General features: G+C 37.1%; 2 protein-coding genes across 2 annotated transcripts; both read right to left on the reverse strand.

The window, feature by feature from the left end:
- Positions 1–192: 192 nt before the first annotated feature.
- LOC109075367 (histone lysine demethylase PHF8) lies at positions 193–11461 on the reverse strand. Its single transcript, XM_042751240.1, has 22 exons — positions 11146–11461; positions 9759–10147; positions 9330–9415; positions 8990–9110; positions 8621–8781; positions 8395–8536; positions 7877–8063; positions 7586–7748; positions 7377–7464; positions 7181–7287; positions 6990–7081; positions 6309–6398; positions 5920–6225; positions 5249–5340; positions 4984–5150; positions 4736–4821; positions 4516–4653; positions 4086–4404; positions 3878–3973; positions 3687–3796; positions 2448–2829; positions 193–2365 (listed from the first exon to the last, which is right to left on the reverse strand). The coding sequence occupies exons 2-22, from the start codon at positions 9854–9856 to the stop codon at positions 2277–2279; spliced, it is 3120 nt and encodes a 1039-aa protein (XP_042607174.1). The 5' UTR covers positions 9857–10147; positions 11146–11461; the 3' UTR covers positions 193–2276.
- Positions 11462–15683: 4222 nt separating this feature from the next.
- LOC109075383 (ADP-ribosylation factor 3) lies at positions 15684–19370 on the reverse strand. Its single transcript, XM_042750523.1, has 5 exons — positions 19287–19370; positions 17790–17951; positions 17531–17641; positions 16823–16920; positions 15684–15845 (listed from the first exon to the last, which is right to left on the reverse strand). The coding sequence occupies exons 2-5, from the start codon at positions 17935–17937 to the stop codon at positions 15684–15686; spliced, it is 519 nt and encodes a 172-aa protein (XP_042606457.1). The 5' UTR covers positions 17938–17951; positions 19287–19370.
- Between the last annotated feature and the right edge of the window lie 2881 nt (positions 19371–22251).

The following is a 22251-nucleotide window of genomic DNA, read 5'->3' on the forward strand; positions in this document are numbered from 1 at the left end:
GAACTCCTAACACTACCGTTGCTCTTTTTAAACGATTCTATCAAAATGATATCAGATACAAAATAAACCCTGAGAGGAACTGTGTGATCAACATCAATTCAAAATAAACTTTAACAGACAAGAAAATGGTTAAAAGATAAATAAATCCTAAAATGCACACAATTAACTTCAGGTGATAAAGAGGAGAATAACTTAAGTAAATGGAAGTTTTAATAAGTACATATTTAAAAGTCAGTTCTTACATATTTTGAGGTTTTTGAACACTTTCTTTGTTGCACATCTTGCTTCACATCATTCCCATTTTTCACTGTCAATTTCCAGAAATCCTGAATAGCTGTTGCTATTTAACTGAAGTATCTAGTATCAAAAGATGTGCAGAGATGCACAGTTTCAGTAAGAGAGGTTGCCATGTTTGGGACTCCACTGAAGGCACAGATGTTTAGTAAAATATGAGTGTAAGTAGCAACATTAAGAGACGATGTGAAGATAAGATGATGACAAATCAAAAAAAAAATGTACAAAAAAACCCTCAAAATATTACAGAAATATCCTTTTAAATTTCAGAGTCATCTGAAAACAATGTCTAAAAAATAATTGGTTTTAACAGAATATTCCAACAACTGTCTTCCGTTATTTTACGTTCAAAAACAAATTTCTACAAACATCAAAACAAGTTTCTAATTACATGTGGATGGCATGATGACAGTTCGGCAGGGTGACAATCTGTGACATTTTTAGGAAAAAACAAACAAAAAAGTAAAATAATATTTACACTGGCCCACTGATTTATCAACATTTTTGGTGCCGATTATAGACATAATGGTCAAAGGAGTAAACTAAAAAAATATTGTTGCCATTACATAAAATTACAAAATAAAACATTACATTTAACTCTTCTAGAATGGAGTATTATATGTATAAAAGCCAAACTAAAGTATATTGACAATAAAATTAATATTATTGATAAATGGGGGGAAATAAAATAAACAATAACATTGAAATAGCAATAGAATATCAACTTCATCACATTGCTAATATCATAAGCTTCAATGAAAAATAACAGCATAATTATCCTATACAAATAAAACCAACTAAACAACTCTTCTGCTGTTATTTACCAAAACATGTATTTTTGTACAAGGTGTTTCAAGAAAGATTCCAATGCAATTTCTTTCTAAAGAAAAACGTTAACAATAATAAAAAGTAATAAAACACCAAATATGTACACTGAACCTACAGAACCACCCATATGCTCTCAAACTGCTCTAAGTCAATTTCTGTGTTCTTTACAATTACTAAAATGTGCCCACCACTGAACTCAACCTCTACAACATGGAGCTGAACTATAGATGGGAAAGACAACCCTGGCCAAATGGTGGCAGGATATTATGCTGTCCATGCTAAGTGGAAAACAAATAAAACTAGACGAACTTAAAGTATATACACATCTAAAATACATCTGTTGATAAAAATGTGTTAGTACACTACTGTAAAAACATTTCAACAAGCAAAGAGACATTACTACTGGACTTCATCTACAGCAATTACAGTCAATTGTGTATCAAACTGCCTTCTATGGTATAAAATAATTTGATATGAAAAGATGCTAAATGAAGGATGTAAACATAATATGCATGGCTTCAGGAGGAGATTGGACCAGGACAAATAGCCATGAGAAAGTGTGACATTTACAAATTGCTGGGGTAATGACTAAAGAATTGGATCTCCTCTTATCCATGGGACAATTCAAGGAAAACAGCAACCTCAATCCTGTTTTTTGGGGAATCAGTTTTTCAAATAAACCTTCTGAACAATGTAATATTTTTGTTTGCAATGGCTTTAGGCTATTTGATCTAACATCAAGTGCTCCATTCAGCTTCTTTTTTTTTTTTTTTAATTAAGAAATATACAATGTTAAAACTAAAACTCAATAACTATGAAACAAACAGGGTTTAAGGGAACAATTTGTTTTCAAAAACAATTAGCAATACAGTCATCACTCCATTAATGTATCCGTCTGTTTAGCTCGATTTGTTTTTCAAATAGAATTCCTATTCTGAAACACCATGCTTAATGGATTTCAATTGAATTTATCACAGCAAGTTACCGTCCTTTCTATTTTTCGTCCCGATGATGCAAATAAAAACCAGGCTAGCAGAACATTAACCATAAAACAGTCACATAAATTAACACCAAAATCATTCAGGTCCTCTCTCATCCTATTTCGTTTTCTCCTCCTCTATTGTTCCCTGCAGTCTCCTCTCCATATTATCAAACTACAGGAGAAGTTTGCCGTTTCGATGTATTTTCAGAATTTTTCCCAGTCTCTGTTTAGCTGTAGCAAGTCCTTTCTTTGGACGTTTTCCTGTGAGAAAGAAGAGTGAAAAAATTCAGCGTGATTCCGAACACTTAACTTTTAATAGGTAACGTACAGTAACTCCAGGTACCTTGACATGCTACTGGTGACACTGAAGAAGCCAGCCCTCCGGGTGAGGGGGCAGAGGGAGAGTAGCTGCTGCTGTTTTGAGGAGAGAGTGATGGGCGTCTTGAAGTCAGGAACACGCCAGGGGCCATGGCACCACTTCCTCTCGGGCCCCCTGGGCTGAACGGACCCGGTCCTGCTGTGTACTCGTGGTCCAGCAGGCTGGCAGAGTACACCTCCACTCTCCTCTCCTCAACTATGCAGTCCACAGGAGGCTCAGAGGGCAGAGGAGGAGACACGGGCGCAGAGTCCGGCTGGCGCTGGAGCTGGGCAGCTGCAGAGTGTACTTTCTCTTGAGGGACCTTCTTCTTGGTGTATTTTCTCTTGGTTATGGTTTTCTGCTGTTCCTGGTATTAAAGTAACAAGATGTTTAGCTCAGTGTTAATCTTGTCAAGAAAAATACTGACAAAAAGAGTTTTTTTGATTGTCAATGATAAAGACAAAACAAACAAAAAAAACAGCATAATGACAAAAATCAAATAATTTTATGAATATTAAATTATAGCACTGATGAAAAAAAATACAATAAAAATATTATTAATGTTTATAAACAAAATGTGTATATGTCAGTAGGATTCCACAGAAATATTATGCAGCACAGCTATTTTAAATTGTAGTAATATTACAGAATATAACTATTTTTACTGTTTTTAAATAAATAAATGCTCAATTTTTGAGCACAAGAGACTTCCTTCAAAAACATTAAAAAAAATCCTACAGACTACAACATTTGATCCATAGTGTATGTTTAAAAGCAATGTTTTTGGAAAAAAAATATGATTATAATTGGATGTTTTAAAAATCCAATTACAGTTAAAACGCCAACAGTTCTTTTTCTCCAACAACGAACTAAAACATCTATAAAACATGGACAACAAATAACTGAAACGTAATTTTATTTAAACAGATCATGTTTATACATGTTTTTATTCCTCAATTAATATATATATAATGTCATATATTTAAAAAGTTAATATTTTGGTTTAATTTTACATTTCCTTGTTAACTAAAATGTTATTTTTCAAAGACTATAATTAGATGCCATTTTAGTAAAATGTACTAAAATTAATATGACATGAACAAATTTTGACTGTATATACAAAGGATATTTTGAAAAAAATCAAACAAACACTTTTAAAGGTGCACACACAAAGTAATGGTATGAAACAGTCCACATCTACAGACGTTCTGGACAGAAGCTCACCTGTTGTGCCAGTTTGGCGGCAGCAGCTGCAAGCCCCGTTTCTACAGATGCCACCCTTGCACCCTCTCTCACTGGTCGCTCCTGCTTGGGCAGTGTAGGGGTCACACGGGCTGAGGACGTGTGAAGAAATGATGTTTAGAACCGTTTCGAAAATAAAATGCCACAAAATCCTAAATCAAAAACACAGTTACCTTTGGGACTCCAGGGTGTATCATCCCAGTTTCGCTTTCTTTTCATTTTAGACTTGTTTATGTGATCCTCCTCGTCAGATTCTAGTGATGGATACACTGTAGAAGAAGGTGGAAATTCTCCTTTAAACAATCCCATTGGGTCCCAGTATTTCCTCTGCTGTGTATGTTTGCAACCTTGGTGTAAACGTTGATGAATCTGTGAACTCACCATAATCAGAGTCTTTAAAACAGGTACCCAGGGTCTCCTGTTCATCCAAGCTTTCTTCATCACTGAGGTGCCGTGCTGGACGTTTAACGGGCCGTTTTCCTGGCCTCTGAAATGTGGTCTTCTTCTCGCTTTTCTTGACTCCACTTATCCACCCAGCTCTCCCTCCTTTCTCCTTCATAAGCCCCAGCATCTCACCTCCTCCAGATATGGACAGAGGAGAGGAGGAGGAGGAGGAAGAGGATGAGGAAGATGGAGGGTTGGCCATCGAGAGCATGCCCTGGATAGCATCACGAGTGCTGGGGGAGGCTGGTGCTTCCTCCTTGATGGTAAGGGGAAAATCAACAGAATTGAGTATAACAGCAAGTACATAACTGCATATTTTACTGAGATAAAGGCTAATAATGATCAGCATGTACATTAGGATAAAAACAAATGTGCGCATTGAGTACCTCAGTGCAGAATCGAGACCCGCCACCTGTTTGCTTGCCTTGAGCAAGTCTAAAATCCCACCTGCTCCACCTTTTACACCCTGCACTGCAAGCATCTCCTCATCTGTGGTGTAATCCTCCTATTTTACAACAAGATATAAAACTGGTAACAACCAGATACCTAGAGAGGAATATGAAGCTGCCTAAAATAGACTTGCATACCTCAATATCAAAGTCCACTTCTCCTGGCTCTCGGATTCTGTGGGGGTCACTGCATGGTTTGGCCCGAGGTAGTTTCCTTGGTAGACCTTAAAGACACCATTGAGCCAACTATAAGTTCATATCGAGATGTTATTCAATTGAAATATTTCCACAGAAGAATGTTAGTCTTATAGGTTTGGGTTGATATAAATACGAGTAAATGATGCATAAACAATGAAATCATGCAAGCAAATGAAGAAATCTTTTACCAGCTAATTTCTTCTTGCTAGGTAGAGAAGGTCTGCGGCGAGGTGGAGGCGTTTCATCAATCTGAAGCTCGTCTTCTGAATCAAAGTCAGACAAAGTAGCCATGTGGGGCTGGAACTGCTGAAGTGAACTCCCGGCTCCATTTGCACTGCCAGCACGACCCTTCTTCCTAAGAGAGGAAGAAGAGGAGGTATTAAAATAAAGGTGTCAATGTGTAACACTGAAAATCCCTGACAAGAGGGAAATGAGGGAAGATAACTGTTTTACCCTTGTATCTTTCCGTTAGTCAGCACAAGCTTAAGCTTGCTCTTGTTGATCTTCTCTTCAAAATCATCTAGACAGTCATCAGGCAGTTCAAGCTGAAAAGGAAATAGTATTTTTTTTTATTTAACATTTTTAAAACAAAGTTACTCGAGGTGAAAAGTAATAATATAACAGGCAGAGAATATATAATAATAATAAATCAAAACTATAACAATCTGTACAATACTGTTCAAAAACTTGGGATCGGTAAGACTCTTATGCTTACAAGGCTGCATTTACATGATCAAAATAACAATGAAAACGATAATATTATTATTACAATGTTAAAACACTGTTTTCTATTTTAATTTCATTTATTTTTTTGTTTATTCCTGTGATGGCAAAGATGAATTTTCAGCAGCCATTACTCCAGTCTTCATTGGCACATGATTATTTTCTTTTATTCTAAATGTTGAAAAGAGCTGCGCTGTTTGACGAACATACAGTTCATTTAAAACATGAATTGTAAATGTCTTGTTTTAATTGTTAATGTCTTTTGCAACATTAAATGTCTTTACTGTATCCATTCTTGCTGATTAAAAGTAATACTTTCTTAAAATTCTTACTGACCCCAAACTTTTGAATGGTAATTTTATAAACATAATATTGATTGATTCAAGTATTCTTAATTCTACCTTGCTCTTTTTCACTTTGCACCCTGGCTGGAACTTCTTGAGCGTGTGTTTGGTATGAATCTCCAGCAGGTCCAGCTCTCCGGCTTCTGTTTTTATCTCTTTGCCTTTTTGGATCTTTTTCTTAGCTCCTGGAGGGCAGACACCCCCTCCTCCAAATCCATCCTTCGACTTGGGGCCTTTCTTTTTACCAGGGTGCTGGCCAAAAGTGAGGGCTGTGTTTACTGGAGCTTTGGGGTGTGGAGAGGGAAGACCCTGAGAGCCACCAAATGGTGTCCCACTCCTGCCGATGTTCTGCTGGAAGATATCCTGCAAAAAAAGACACAAAAATCGACTAAGAAAAAAAACACTAGATTTTTTTTCTTGAAAATTTAAGTCAGAGCTACTCTCACCTCAACCAGGCGTATCTCCTTTGCCAGATCCTTCACTAACTGCTGGGTCTTTATAGTCTCTGGTATCTCATGTTCATGTTCAGCCAGGGACTGAAAAAAAATATCACAAAAACAACCAATATAAACTTTGTATCATCACACATAACTGCTATTAAGTGATTTATGATAGTATTTGAAACATTCAGCACATAATTTAAGACAGATGACATATCACAGACATATCTAAAATTCTTCTTTTTAGCCTTTTGACAAAATTCTGTATAAATCTACTATTTAAAAGGCTGTTTTTTCCAATAATAGTAAAAATTATACTGTAACAAATGTACTAAAAATTACAAGTACATACAATAAAATCTGGATTTTCAGTTGCTTTTTCACTAAACGAACACAAGGAAATATATTATTATTATTATTATTTATATGATTCAAATATTAGCAACACTTACCAACATATATTCACTTAAGTTTTTTAGTGAACATTTTCCAGTGATGATGCAAATTAATTACTGAACCAGAGTTTTGAATGAACTAAATGAAACATTTAGAACGGATTCAAGGAAATGAAAATGAACTGGGCTGCGTTTCCCAAAAGCATCTGAATGTTTTGTGAATGTATCATTTGTATAGAACATATACAGCCTATTAATTACCCAGTTCTGCATTTAACACAATTAAACTTACTTCCTTCCGTGTCCAGCTGCGGAAAGCATTATTCAGAGCTTTAGCTCCGTGGACCAAGTACGTGGCAGGATGCCGTCGATTCTCTCTTAGACCTAAAGCGGAGTGATAAAAATTGAAGTACAGAAAAGAATGTTGTATTAAATCAAAAATAAGCAGTAAAAACAGCCCTTTGCTTTGAGGAGAAACCTCACCTCTGAAGGTGTCCAGCAGATGCTTGCCAACATACCAGCACACGGTCTCAAAGTTTGGAAACCTGAACAAGTCTGCTGTGCTCAGTCGCTTTTCTATTTCATACGCTCTGACAGAAAAAAAGAAAGGGATGACCAATGAAAAAGCCGAGTACAATACTACTTCGAGATAGGAGACAAATCGCATTCATCATCTCACCGAAGCTGCATGTCAATGTTGAGGCTGTGTAGAAAATTTCCTCCAAATGCCAAACAGTCCACAGGGGTCAAAACAGCATGAATCCATCCTGAAGCAGACAATTATCACAAAAAGAATCACCATTCTAAATCTAATTGTAACTTCTCAGTCACATGGGACATGCAAACAACGTTATTTTTGAAATAAATCAGGCAGAACAGAGACAGTACCTGTTGGGATGAAGAGGGTGTTTCCTTGCTTCAGTGAACATCTGTAGCACATGTCTACCTGGTCCCCAAAAAACAGCTCATTCTGATTGGAGGAGGAACTCCAGCGCTCAAACAGCGACAGGTTAGCAGCAGTGGGACGAATGAGGTAAAAGATCTTCTCGCCCTGACATGTACAAAAAGAACTACATAAGACCACTTTTGTCTTGAGGACAAAGCATGATGCTTTCTGAAATAATGAAATACATAGACATTCCCTGCTTTCTCTGCTATTTTGCACTAAATATGACTAACCCGGAGTACATGGTACCACACAGAGGTTCCACCAAAGTCAATGTGAAAGTCTGTGTAACTATCCTTCACTCCCATCAGGCAGTATTTCTGCACATTAGGCCTCTCAAAAATAGACTCCTCAGGCCAGAGGTTCTCCACCCATGACAGCTTCCTCACGATCTTTGGTGTCTCCACTAGATTTGACAACCTACAAAAGGGGACAATGATTATAGGGCAGTTTCCAAGGTGACCCCTTTGAAGTTGTGATGGGACAATGATTATAGGGCAGTTTCCAAGGTGACCCCTTTGAAGTTGTGATGTGACAGAAATGGTGAGTTATCATGTGGTTGATTGTAAGAAAGGGGCAGAGTGAAATGGTGAGTTATCATGTGGTTGATTGTAAGAAAGGGGCAGAGTTTATGAATGATTCGATCACAATAAGATCAATAAACCATCAATTTCCATTTCATGAGGCCTTCAAAGCACCGCTGCTACAGCCGTACACATTCAGATGGACATTTGTGGATTTAAATTCGTACCTGGTGTCTGAGAACTCCAAGCTGATCACATTGAGCACTCTGTCTCTGTTTGGGCTGTTGTAGTACTCGACGAACTCTCCCAGTTTCATCTTCAGGTCTGCTTGACGGATGACATCAATCACATCGATTTCCTTGTCAGCACCTATGAAGCAATAATAAAACATGTAAAAATGACTTTTCGCAAACATGAAAAAGTAGCACAGAATGGCAATGCAGAGCTATTTACCAATATAATGCTCTACATCCGATACAGAGAAAGATGATGGGGGCAAATTCATGCCCAGACCATCTTTCCTGAGGACCAGGACTGGCACGCTGAAGGAGCGCTCCTCTAGAAACTCAACCGTGAGCTGGGCCCCAGTCGGCTTCAGCAGGACTTCATCAGCACTAAACACAAACATATAAAATGTCAAATACGTTTTCCAGCATACTCATCATCTTATAAAAATCCACTAACACCACAGATTGCTCGCCCCAGTATAATGGTATGAATCACGGCTTAAAGTCTGATCAGATATAATTTAATCTGGGTTAAGAAAGGTAACCTAGTGGCCTAATTTTGACCTGCCAATAAATAATCGTCCTGTGACCATACCTGGGAAAAGTGCGGCTGCGTAGCTCCCTGACAAACTGAGCACTGCCCGTCTTCACAGGTCGTCCTGAGTCTCTGCTCACTCCTGCATCAGAGTGCTTAAAAGCCCCCCGACGTTTGCGCACTGAGAGAGAAGCAAATATCAAAATTATAATAAAAACTATAATAGTATCTCAATGATAGAAAAAAAAAACTGGATAAACGTGAAGTCAGAATAATCCTAGCACTCTTAAGAAATGTTCTAGGAAAATAAAACAAATCTTAAAGAAAGAAAATAATGCATTTCATCTACAGGTCAACAAAATACCAGTTATACAGATTCTACAGTATTTGCGGCACTTACTGACAGAGGGTCCATGTGTCACCTGACAGTTAGGACAGTGATACTGGTCAATATCTGCCGCTTTGTCTTCTTCCACACCAACACAACTACACAAGAAAAAAATTACATTACAATTGCAAACAAATAACGTATGAAGAGTTAATTTGCAAAAACAGATAACTCCATTTTTAACAATTTTTAAAAATCATGTTTCTTCATTGTGCATTCCAATTAATCTCAGTCAAACTGCAGTTGGGTTATTTTTATTAAGTTAAAGAATAACTGAAAAATTCAGCTAACTAACAATAAAACAAAATAACATAATAAAAACATGATTTTTGACATTTTTAAAAGACAGTTATCTGTTTTTGCAAATAAACTATTCATATACACCATAAAGGTGATTTCAATTTAGCTTTCAAATTTCTAATTTACAAAATGCAACTTCACCTGCCATGAAACCAGTCCTGACACACATCACACTCAATCATGAAGCGGGTGACATCGTAAGGGAGACGGCACAGGCAGTAAACAGGAACAGATGCCATTCTAAAGTCTCTGGCCAAATATGTCAATGTAACAAAAAAGTCTTGTAATGTGGTATTGCTTCTGTTTGGGGACCACAGTTCACTTAGTTGCCTTTGTGGAGAGTCAGCTTCACTTCAGAGTGGTTCACCAATCAGCTTGCAATGTTGTCAAGACTGCTGTATTCAGAGTAGAGTGTTGTAGAAGTATGCTGGCCGTGACGACAGCTCTCAGTCAATCGTAGATGAGAAATGTTTCGCTACTACGACCGCTGCAGTCAAACCAGGGACTGGGTGGATACCATGGTTCGGCACCTGTAGACAGAGTGGAGGACAAATAGCTGAGAAAACTGAAGAAAGACACACATACTACAATGGAAATAACACTACATGCACTCTAAACTCTGAAAAAAAGTTATGTCCAATAGGATCAGGATGCAGTTATCTGCTTCATTTGGTTAGTTAAAGTTCTACATCCATGCACCTGCCGCCTTTATTATGGTCAAGAGACTCAATCTAAACAAGTTGCCTATTCATTTTAACACAAGACTTTATACAATAAAGGCAAAAGCAAAAAAGCTGCTATAATTATATATTTTATGATCAAAATGTGCAAATTATTAAACATAATTCCTAAACATACATACATACATATACATATATATATAAATAAATAAATAAATCATAATTCCTAGCCTATCTTTTCCTGATATTCATTACTTTGGGTTAGATCTAGAGAGAGGTGTTTGAGAAGACCGTCGTAACACTTTTATACACATTTATGCGTTACAGATACAAAAACTGCACATTTATGAAAGAGATCCATTATAGGTCATTTATAATCATATAAATAACAAAGTAATAACATAAACCGTCACTAAACACATATGTATTAATAGTGAATTCACAGTTTAGAGCTGCATATATAAAAGCTTACTTACACTTGGACGATGCTAATAAGGTTAAAAGCTATTATGTGCAATGCACAATTAATTGCACTGTGTCCACTGGATTTGTTAATTTAAAAAGAAATGTATTTGATTTAGCAACGCGGTCTGTGATAGCAGAAAACTGTTTGTTGAACCATAAGCGCTAGTAGCTAGCTTAGCTGCTAATAACATAGCATGCTCGTCAACGTCTAACTACGCGAATCTGCCTAATCTTTGTGTTTACGATACGTTACTGAGCAAACTCAATCTAAACTCAGATGTAGCTAAAATAAGAAATATAGAGGTTGGGATCATATAACCTATATCAAAACAAAAGAACTTGTTGCAGCGCGCGCCGTTTCGAAGAGCGTTGTCGGGTCTTACCGGGTGTAAAATGCCGCGAGTGTCCCGTGGGCCGAGCGCACCATGCCGGACTCAATGTTAGGAAAAACCGAGGGCTCAGCGGCCTGCTTTACAAACAACAAGATGTTTTCTAAAAATCGTACACTTCTTCCGTTCTTACGTATTTAACAGAGGAGAGTGAATAAACAAATCTGGCAAGATCTCGAAAGAATACAGTCCACAGCTGAGAAGCAAAGATTTTATGAAATTCATAACGCAGCGATTTTCCGTGCTATAAATCCATCCCAATCCGCCCGTGCAGCGACCACTGTCTGCGGGAGAGGGAACAATAAAGTTGCTTCGCGCGTCGGTCTTTCTTCGGACGGTAGAGACTTCAGTTGAGCATAATATACTCCACAACATTATTACATAGCCAGTATACTTACTCTAAGACATACTTACTTACTTACTTACATAAGTTATTTATTTATTTATTTATTTATTTAGCAGTGGTTCTTGTACATTAACTAAAATGTAACACCCTAGATAGCTCCTCATCACCATGGTTAGCTCAGTGTAACTACAGTTAAAAAAAAAAAAATGAAAAAAGGGTTTGTTATAAAAATAAAAATATATATATGATAATATAACTAAAACAAATAGGCTATGGAAATAACCATTATTGTTTGTTTGTTTATAACCATGCAAAGCTCCTCAATGCCGTTGTTAGATTCATGTGACTTTAATAAAGCAAGCTTGTTGTTTAATAAAAAATAAATAACCTACACATGTAGAAGCTATACATATGCCAGGGTTTACCTGAATCTGAATTTATGAATGTACTACGTTACTGCCAAAGTTTTTACTGCAGTTACATTATTTTATTAATATTTCTGTTTACATATAGTGTACTATAGTGCGTGGGTAAAAGTCTTTGGGTGAAACCTTATGGGTAAGACCAAGGTATGTTTTCTGAAGGGCTGTTATATCCAATCTTTACTCTTCAGTAAAGCACAAAGCAGTAGTTATAACGTGGTATATTTTAAGCAAAATAGTTACAATTTTCCAAAATACAGACCTATATTTTAGATCTATAAATCTAAATGTGTCAATATGAGCCCATTGAGAAGTGGAAGATGGAGGTAACGCTACAGTGTATTGTCCAGCAGATGGAGACATCAGCTAAATGATGAAGAATGATGCTAAAACGTCAATCCTCATCGGTACGAGCTTATTTTGTACAGTACTGTTATAATGGTTACTTTGAGGGAATACAGACAAAGATTTAAACTGACAGTGATGATAACCTTCTGAACACCCCCATGTCCATAAACCACTTACATTTCCCTGGTATATTATCACACCACATTTTGACCCATTTCATTGGACCTGTTGGTTATGAATAAGCAACACTACTATTTATTTATTTATTTATTTATTTATTTGCATTTGCTACTGTTTAAATAAGCAAAACTACTACTACAACGACTACTTTTAATAATAATGATAACAATTTTATTAAAAAGTTTTGTCATCAAATATTCAAGATATGGGGGAATAAAGAAAAAACAATAGTCACTGAAAAGCCATATTGATTAGCCACTAGTCTGGGTGTGATGTGTTCCCTTCAGTGTTTCTGGCTACTACAGCCTTGGCTCACTCCAAATGTGACATTATTGTGTTCAAGTGTGTGTGTGTGTACTTGCTTGTTCATGCTTGACAATCCATGTACTAATTTCAACTTTTTGAGGACTTTCCCAAAGTGAAACAACTCTCATTATGCCCGTCTGCTCTGACTGAATACCAGCCCCCTAAATAATCAGCTGTACGCCATCCAGCTCCTGATGTCTCCAGTCCTGCTTTTCAGCCTCATTGCTGGTGGTCATGGCCTGGATGAGGGGTGGGCTGGCCTGGCTTTAGCGGTTGCCGCTCCCATAACAGATTGATGAATTGATTGCAGTATTGCTGCCAGTGAGTCTGTGCCCTGGGCGAGGGCGCCCCGGTTACGGGAGGGAATCCCAGCTATGGCACCCGCCATGGTGCCGCTATTATGAGCGGCCTGCAGGGGGCCATTGGGGCTGGCAACCCAGGGAGCAGCCCTGACCCACATACTGCTGTCACGCCCCTGGAGACACACACTGTGAGGGCAGGCGGGGAGGTGTGTGGGATTTGCCACAGAATAAGGGGGTGAGGTACTGGGCATCTTGCTAAACAAACAGACTTCCCTTCTTATTATTTCTAGCCTTTTCTGAGACTAAGAGCCGTAAGTGTTCACACAGAGCTGATGAAGTGCTTTCAGTACGCTCTATGAAATGTTCACAAACCACACAAAGATAAGATTTATCACATTCTGTGGTGTTTTATAAAGTTATCAGAATGCAGAAACAAATTTTATAATTGTGCACCAAACCGCTGAATGACTGAAGCGACTTTTCTGGAAGAAGAAAAAGATCCCAGAATGGAAGCAATTACAGTAGATGAACTTTGTCAGGCATGTGGGTTCATTTTTGTTATGAAGGTTTGCTTGGTTTTGAAAAACTTGTGTTATTTGTTGCTTTTCCCAGGCTATAAGTTTTACTTTGTGGAGCAAGCACTTGTCATCCACTTAAACACTTCTGACTTTAATTAAATGGATTCAGTGTTGTTATTGTTAGCTAAAACTAAACTGTTAAAACCATCATCTAATTTTTATATAAATTAGAAATTTCATCTTTGAAACCAGCTGAAATCATTTTAAGTACTAAAATACCTAAAACTTCAATAGACATTAAAAATGTAAAAACTAATAAAAATGGCAAATGCACATGACAAATTTATTAAACTTGAACTAAAACTCAAATGAACACAAACACTTTGAAGGTAATGATTTGATAAAATATTTAGTATTGTTTTAAAAAAGACACAAGTAGAGGGGACTATTTGCTAGTATTTAATATATTGTAATTATTTGACCATATTTTAAAATTCTGGAGTGTAATAACTGAAAGAGCATAGATGTCAACAGTGTTATTCTAGTATTATTTATGTACTAATATAGTATTTATTAATATTTTGAATTAGCATTTATATTTAGATTTTTAATTTAAGTTTTAATAATTTTTTAATGTGCTTTTGTTATTTTATTAGTTCTTAACTAGCTTATTTTTAATAACTTTTAGTACTTATTTCAGTTACAGTAGCTGCGAGACAAAATGTTGTAATTAAATTGAATGAACAAAAATTATTTTGAATAGTTTATGTTTTAGTTAACTAGAAACAAACTTAAGTCGTTGATGCATAAATGGATAAATGGAAGTATGGATAATGGAAAAAAAATACTTTGTGCAGATTTTCAAAGTTGAAAAAAAAAAAAAACATCTTAAGAGTTTTTTAGGCAACATGACCTTAATGTTTGCAGAATGAACAGTTTTTTCCCCAAAGTATTTCAATGCAAGGAACATAGATAAAAATGTATGGACACAGGACTACAAGAAATAATAGATATTCACATTAAATTATCTAAGTGCATACTTTATTAAGCGTGTAATATACAAACACACTTCATTCATGAGCATACACACAACCATAAATATTCGAGTCTATTAGTACCTGCATCTACTTTAAAGTCTCTTCGACACTCTTTCCAGTCACAGGGCTATAGAGATCTACTCTTGTTTAGCTCCTCAGATCTTCCCATGCAGCACTAGCAAAAAAAGCACTAACACGAATGCAATGACACAATCAATGAGCATGACTACACAGCACAGCACAGATGAACAACATGCAAGAGCAGCGGATACAGTCAGTGAAACAAACGCATTTAACTACACAACAAAACAGCAGCTTGGGTAGTGAACAATATCAGCACAAAAGAAACAGCTCTTGTACACAGAACAATGTGCTATTTAATCGTTGCAAACTACGCATGCCAAGACAAGAGATCCTCTATCTATTTACTTACAACAGCACTAACCAAAGCTTGCTCAGCAACCTGTGCAGAGACACTGGTGAATACATGCAATAAGAGCATAATCATTGACAGTCATGAAGTCTGGCTGATATGCTAATAATAAATCACAATGCATATTTAATTTTCAGTAGCAAAACAACACCACTGTGGGAAAAAACACATGTTTTCTGAATAACACTTCACTTGATTTTATTTCAATATTTCAGGAAACTGAATCAACAGGTTTCTCGTCTATCAGTGCAGTTAATACAGTTTAAATGACCTGCATTTAAGAGTTACTCACACAGTATTAATATAAGTTAAAGCTTTTCATTCACTCCCTGTTAATGCCTTTTATACATTTACAGTGTAGAGACACGAGAAACTGAGATGTTTGAAACACACGAGAATAGCAAAACATGTCTATCTTCACTAGGAAATACGAATATGAATCATGGGTGCTTCCCCATTCATCTCACGGATCTGTTAAGTGGGACATAGCGAGGGGTTACGCTGTCTGAAATGACCTGGCTCCTGTTGGTCTCAGCTTGTAAACAGAATGAAAGAAACTTGGAAACCACTAGTGCTCCCTGATGAGCTGTCACTCAGGTGACTCCTCGCCCACACCAGTTCCTCTTGGATCCGCTCTGCCTCATTTCTTGTTCTTGAGCTGGTTGGCCAGCCAGTCCAGACCCTCATATAAACCGTCTCCGCTGGTGGCACAAGTGGCCTGGATGTACCAGTTGCGATGGCGCAGGGAGTGGAGACCCAGCTTATCTGTGATCTCTGCAGCATTCATGGCATTTGGCAGATCCTGGAGAGTGAGACAGAAACAGACACAACTACATATCTTACTGTTTATACACATACTGCATGCCCTCATCATTGAGGATTTCTCATAGTTCCTGAACTCATTTTCCTGGAACCAGAGTCTATAATTCCTGCATGCACTGAAATCCTCCATTTCTCTTGAGATCTTTTACAGATTCGGTGTTGGAAGCATCAGGACCTACTGCTTCTCACTAAGATACGGCAGCTGCACATCATCAGATCAGAGAGACCTTCAGCGGGTGGTCAAAACTGCTCAACACATCAGTGGCAGACCTCAACAACCACTACCGGCGGCAATGAGCTCTCCAAATCATCAGAGAGCCCATCCAGCCCAAAAATAGCCTGCTTTTACCTCTGCCATCTGGAAGACGAGGCAAAAAAGTACAAACTAGACTGAGGAACATTTTCTGTCTTATAGACGTTGCCTGGCTGACTTATCAGATAGATCTTTTTCAGTTAGAGTTCAAAAATATGCCTTATCTACAGCATCTCTCTCCTGTGGGGTTCCCCAGGGTTCAGTTTTGGCCCCATTGCTTTTTGCTTTGTATTTGCTGTCTCTGGGGCAATTGATAAGCACTTTTCAAGGTACATGTTATCACTGCTATGCAGATGATATTCAACTTTACATCTCTTTTAAGCTCCATGAGATTACAAAATTATATCTTCTTTTAAATTGTATAAATTCTATAAAATCTGGATGGCAAACAATTACCTCCTTTCAATCCTTTCTAACTAATGAACTACAACCATAGATACTGTTACAGCAGCTATGTTTCCATCTTCAACAAATCGACACATATATTACAGAAACTGATGCACATACTAAGGCTGATTTGAAATTGGTAGACAGCAGATGCAATGCTATCTCAATCTCAATGAATGTGCTGTTTATTATTTGTCAAAATTAATGAAGTGTTTTTGGTTTGATATTTACTGCTTGTTGGTGAGGTTGATGTTTACTGCTTGTTTGAGTTGATGATGAGTAAGGATTCTCTTAGTTTCTTCTCTGGCTTCATTCACTCGCTCACGGTCATTGCTGTCCACCACGAAGATCAAACCTTCAAAATACATGAGAAATGATGTCAAATGTGGTTATAGAGAGGTAGTCATTAATATGAGGGAAAATAAAGACCCTTGTGGACCTCAATATGAGATCTTAATTCTAATTTCAATGCTAAATTTGTTAAGATTAAAGTTGGAATGATGAAACTTCACAAGTACTGTTTTCTTTCCTGTGTTGATGTATTCCCTATAGAAATAAGTCTGAGGTCAGTACATTTTTTTATATTTTTAATTAGCAAGGACGACTTGATTAAAAGTGACAGTAAAGACATTTATAATATTACAAATTATTCTATATTGTATTTATTTTTTGAATGGATTACAACAGAAAACAGCTATTTTGAATTGTAATAACATTTTACAATTTTAAGTATTTTACTGTAAATAATTGAAGCCTTGGTGAGAATATGAGATTTCTCTCAAAAAAAGTTTAATATATATGTGTGTGTGTGTGTGTGTGTGTGTTGGAAAGGTATATATACATGTTCTTCCTTTTAAATACCAGTATGATGACATAAACTGTTGGCTATTTATCATGGCTCTGTTTGACACAAAATCCTGTTTGTGTTTTTACAGTGAATGAGTGTGCTTGTGTCATTTTCTCACCTTGTGTGTTCTGGAAGTAGTGACGCCAAAGAGGTCGGATTTTGTCCTGGCCACCAACATCCCACACTGTAAAACTGATATTTTTGTACTCAACAGTCTCCACGTTAAAACCTAGTAACAAGAAAACACAATAGCACAGAAATTACACAGAGGCCAGACTCATAAAACATGACATCCAGACTTTTGTCTCTATGTAAGAGGGAAATAAAACAATAATAATCAAGGGATTAAAAATTTAAAGTCTAAAAATGTGCTTCACCAATAGTAGGAATGGTAGTCACTATCTCTCCCAGCTTCAGTTTGTACAAGATCGTGGTCTTCCCAGCTGCATCCAACCCGACCATCAAAATACGCATCTCCTTTTTCCCAATAAGACTCTTCAAAAGGTTGCCAAAAATGTTCCCCATGATAGCTGGTTAGCCTTTACCAATATAAAAAGAGAACATCTATTGTCATTTTTGTTTTTTAAATTGACACACGCAACTGTCATACCTCCAATTAAAACACTGACCCTTACAAAAAGAGCACTTGCTACAACATTGTACTCTGTAATTTCTTAATTCATTACAAATATGCCAATGTTCCTCTTTTTTAATCTTCTAGAAACCCTTCTGGAATTTTAATGATTAAATACATCTAAGATCTTTACACTCTGTGGCTGGACAAAATCAAAAAATATAATATTTCTTTCACAGAAAGCAACACATTAATCTTCTAGAAACCCTTCTGGAATTTTAATTAACAAAGCAGTACAGAAAAACAATATGCACACTTTACTAATAAAGCTTAATTTGCATTTAGAAAAACATAGAAGATACTACAACCTGCAAAACAAATGTAAACCTTAAAAAAGTGCCAAAGCACAGGAACATATCAGTGATATCATGTTAATGTAAGGTCATCTTGATCTAGCCGTACAGTGAGAGTCAGTCTGGAAATTCATCTCAGATGATTCATAACTGTCATCATGCACTGATTAAATAAATGTGTACAGAACAATGAGTCAAGAACAATATACTTACACACACACACACACACACAAATCAGTCAGTGATATAAAATACAAATCTACTGGACTTTCCAGTCAATCATGATGATTGCTTTCTAAAATACAAAATTTAAAACACCTATATTAGAATAACTAATGAAGTATTGCTTAATTTTAGGTGCTGTCTGACAGAATGAGATGTGTCCGGCGACAGATTCATGAGATGTGACTCTTTTAATGTGTCTGTAAGGAAGAAAGATTCCTCATCCTCCATAAAATGGTGATGATATCATGAGTATCATGAGTATAGTATGCAAAAAGAAAATCTGAGACTGTTGATTTGTATTAATTTCAATCCAGCAGAACTAGGCTACTGAAGCCTAGAACTGATCACATTCACCTTTCAGAATCAGCCTGCTTTAAAACACTGGCAAATGGAAACAATCATTTAGGATCAGAATACCCAGATATGATACACATAGGTGGGCTGCTAATGAATACGCAAGGGATGCTCGCATCCCGTTCTATCATTCTTAAGACAGAAATGCCTTCTCATGATAAACCGGCGCATGTCACATCATTTTTGTCACGACGTAGAGATACCATCCTATAGCAGCAAGAGCCGGCCTGCATATTGACAAATTATAAATTGCTCCACGATTTAATGTCAATAATATTTAATATATATCAACACGCCAACCATGTCTAATCTATTTTAGAAGAAATTACACCGTATTTTTTTTCACGCTTAGCAACATCCCCACTCACCTCGGAGACCAAAACCGGATAATTTCACGCAAGTCACCCCGCTCTCGCGATACCAGCCGAATAGGCAGGAGCGTTTTAAAGATCTCGCGATACCATCGAAGCGCATCCTGGTATGTGCATTTAAAATGTCAATGAATGAAACTCAAGCAAGCGGTGGACTGTAAGAATCAGATTGTAAGATCTCTAGAAATGAACAGCATTATTAGGTATTTACCTACAATAGATCCCATATATCTAAAAATTCATAAATGTCTTTATATTAAATATAAGCACACAAATATATAAATGCTTATGTATTACATACATATTTATATGTCTGTTTTTAAGTTTAATATACATTGCAATCTAAGCTTTGAGTTATTGTCTGAAGACAAGTGATATTGATGTCATAACAAGTTAAAAATTAGAATAAATGAAAATTGTACATTCTCATGATCTCTAAATCATATAAAATCGGAAATGTTGTTACTCTGGTAAAGTTGGCAGGCAAAATTGTTCTACGCAAAATTGTGGTACATGTTTAGTCTCATATCTCAATAATCAGTGAACATTTTGTTTCCTCCAGAAATGTGTATAATGTGATAATTTACGACTGAAGGATCTGTTGCTGGAAGTGTTTGGAAGCACATTTCCATATTGTGATTAATTATTCAGCTATGACTGAACCTAATGAATAAGTAACCTGCTAGTTGCTGCCAAATTACAGAACTTGGCAGCAACTAGCTGATTTCTTCAGGCTGCCAAATTACTCAGTAGTTGCATGCCAGATTATCAGTAATGAAGCAAAAGATCACTCTGCACAGAGTAAAGATTGTATTGTTAAACTGAATGCTACAAGAAATCATGACATGCAAAAATCGAAATGCTCTAATAATTACAGTAGGGTTTATTCATAACATGGTGCTCATTCTCATGCATCAATATATTCTTTAAAATGCATGTTCATATTATATTTTAAACAGCACACAGTGCCTGCCCAGACCTCGTCCAGATGCAAAGGAAATTCTGTCCCCGTGTCGCTTCACACGGTCCACCGTGTGTCAGTGGCTTTATGATCGATGTGTTTATCAATTCAGTGGTTAGGGAAAGAGAGAGGGAGTGGAGCAGATGCTTGCAGCTGCACACCAGATTATAGGGTGGAGTGCTGTATGGGGGGGGAGTGCTGTGTTTGTGTGCACTGGGAGTTTTGGGGGTTATGGGGTGGGCAGAAAAGGCTACAGTCGGTAGGGGTGGGAGCCGAGAGCTGGGCCCGGGGGGTGGGAGTTATAATTTAAAGGAGCCTCTCCTCTGAAGTGTTTGCCAAAGTGCACCCCAGCAAACACAATCATAAGTCGGGTTGGTTAGGCTTGCAGAACTAATGAGGGCTTGCACATTTAGGCAACGGCTTTGATGTTCTGGGTAGCTGGCTCCTTGTTTTTTCTTTCCTTTTCTCTTTTTCTCTCTATCCCACATCAAAAATGGAAGGGGAAGCTGGACAAGGAGCCCAGAAGCAGATGTTCCCAGCTGTTTTTCTTCCCCTTTTCCTTCTCTTTTGATGTACCTAAGTATGTGCAATATATATTCACATATTTCCATATCCGCTAACATCAATATCTCATGTTGTATATTGATTACACTTATCTGTCTGTTTGTCATCTATTTATCTACTACAGTATCTATCCATCTATCTAAACATGCACCCATACATTCATCCATCTATCCCTCTCTATCCGTCTGTCTGTCTGTCTATCAATCTATTTATCTATTCATCTGTCCATCCATCCATCCATCCATCTATCAGTGTCTATCTATATATACATCTATTCATGTCCATCCATCCATGCATCCATCCATCTATACATTCATCTGTTCATCTATCTATCTATCTATCCACCCATCCATCCATCCATCATCCATCATCCATCTATCTATCTATCTATCTATCTATCTATCTTTCTATCATCCATGTATCATCCATCCACCCATCTATCTATCTATCTATCTATCTATCTATCTATCTATCTATCTATCTATCGATCTATCTATCTATCTATCATCTATCTATCTATCTATCTATTGTCTATCTATACACTCATCTGTTCATCCATCCATTTATCTATCCATCCATCCATGTCTATCTATACATTCATCTATTCATCTGTCCATCCATCCATCTATCTATACATTCATCTGTTCATCCATCCATCCATCCTCTATCGATCGTCTATCTATCTATACACTCATCTGTTAATCCATCCATCTATTCATCCATCCATGTCTATCTATACATTCATCTATTCATCTGTCCATCCATCCATCGTCTATCTATACATTCATCTGTTCATCCATCCATCTATCTATTCATCTGTCCACTAGAAAAAAAAGAATTTCATTATAAAAATGTATACTTTATCTATCTATCTATCTATCTATCTATCTATCTATCTATCCGTGTGTCTGTCTGTCTGTATAGTAGCTAACTGAAATATTTCAGATGACCCAGTATTAGTTCTGTGCCCTTCTGTCTTAACTCTGGCAGTGTCTGGTTGTCATTATTCTTGATGTTGTCAGTATGTTGCTTTGTATGTGTGATTGGCTGGGGGAGGTGGGGAAGTGGGGGTCTATGGCCGTCCAATTTTTCTGTCTCACACATGGGAGGAACAGCGACAGGAAATTCCCTCTCGCAGCAGCTCCAGGGTGAAATGATAAAGGAATAAAGAAATGCAAACCAGATATCCAGCGCTTTATCATTCCACACCACTGTTTTTCTTTTTCTCTTTTGCTCCCATCTTTATTGCCAGAGGAAATACCACGAGAAGCAAGTTTGATAAAGCCAGCAGACCATGGGTGGTCACTTCACTCAATCCACAGCCGCCACAGCGCATCCTCATTACAGAGTCTCACGAGGAATCATACAGAAAAACTCACTTATTCCTAAGATGTTTGTGATTGTTGTGCACTCAAAGAACTCAGACAGAGTGAGACA

This window comes from Cyprinus carpio, chromosome B23 (assembly GCF_018340385.1).
Source record: "Cyprinus carpio isolate SPL01 chromosome B23, ASM1834038v1, whole genome shotgun sequence".
Classification (NCBI taxonomy): Eukaryota; Metazoa; Chordata; class Actinopteri; order Cypriniformes; family Cyprinidae; genus Cyprinus; species Cyprinus carpio.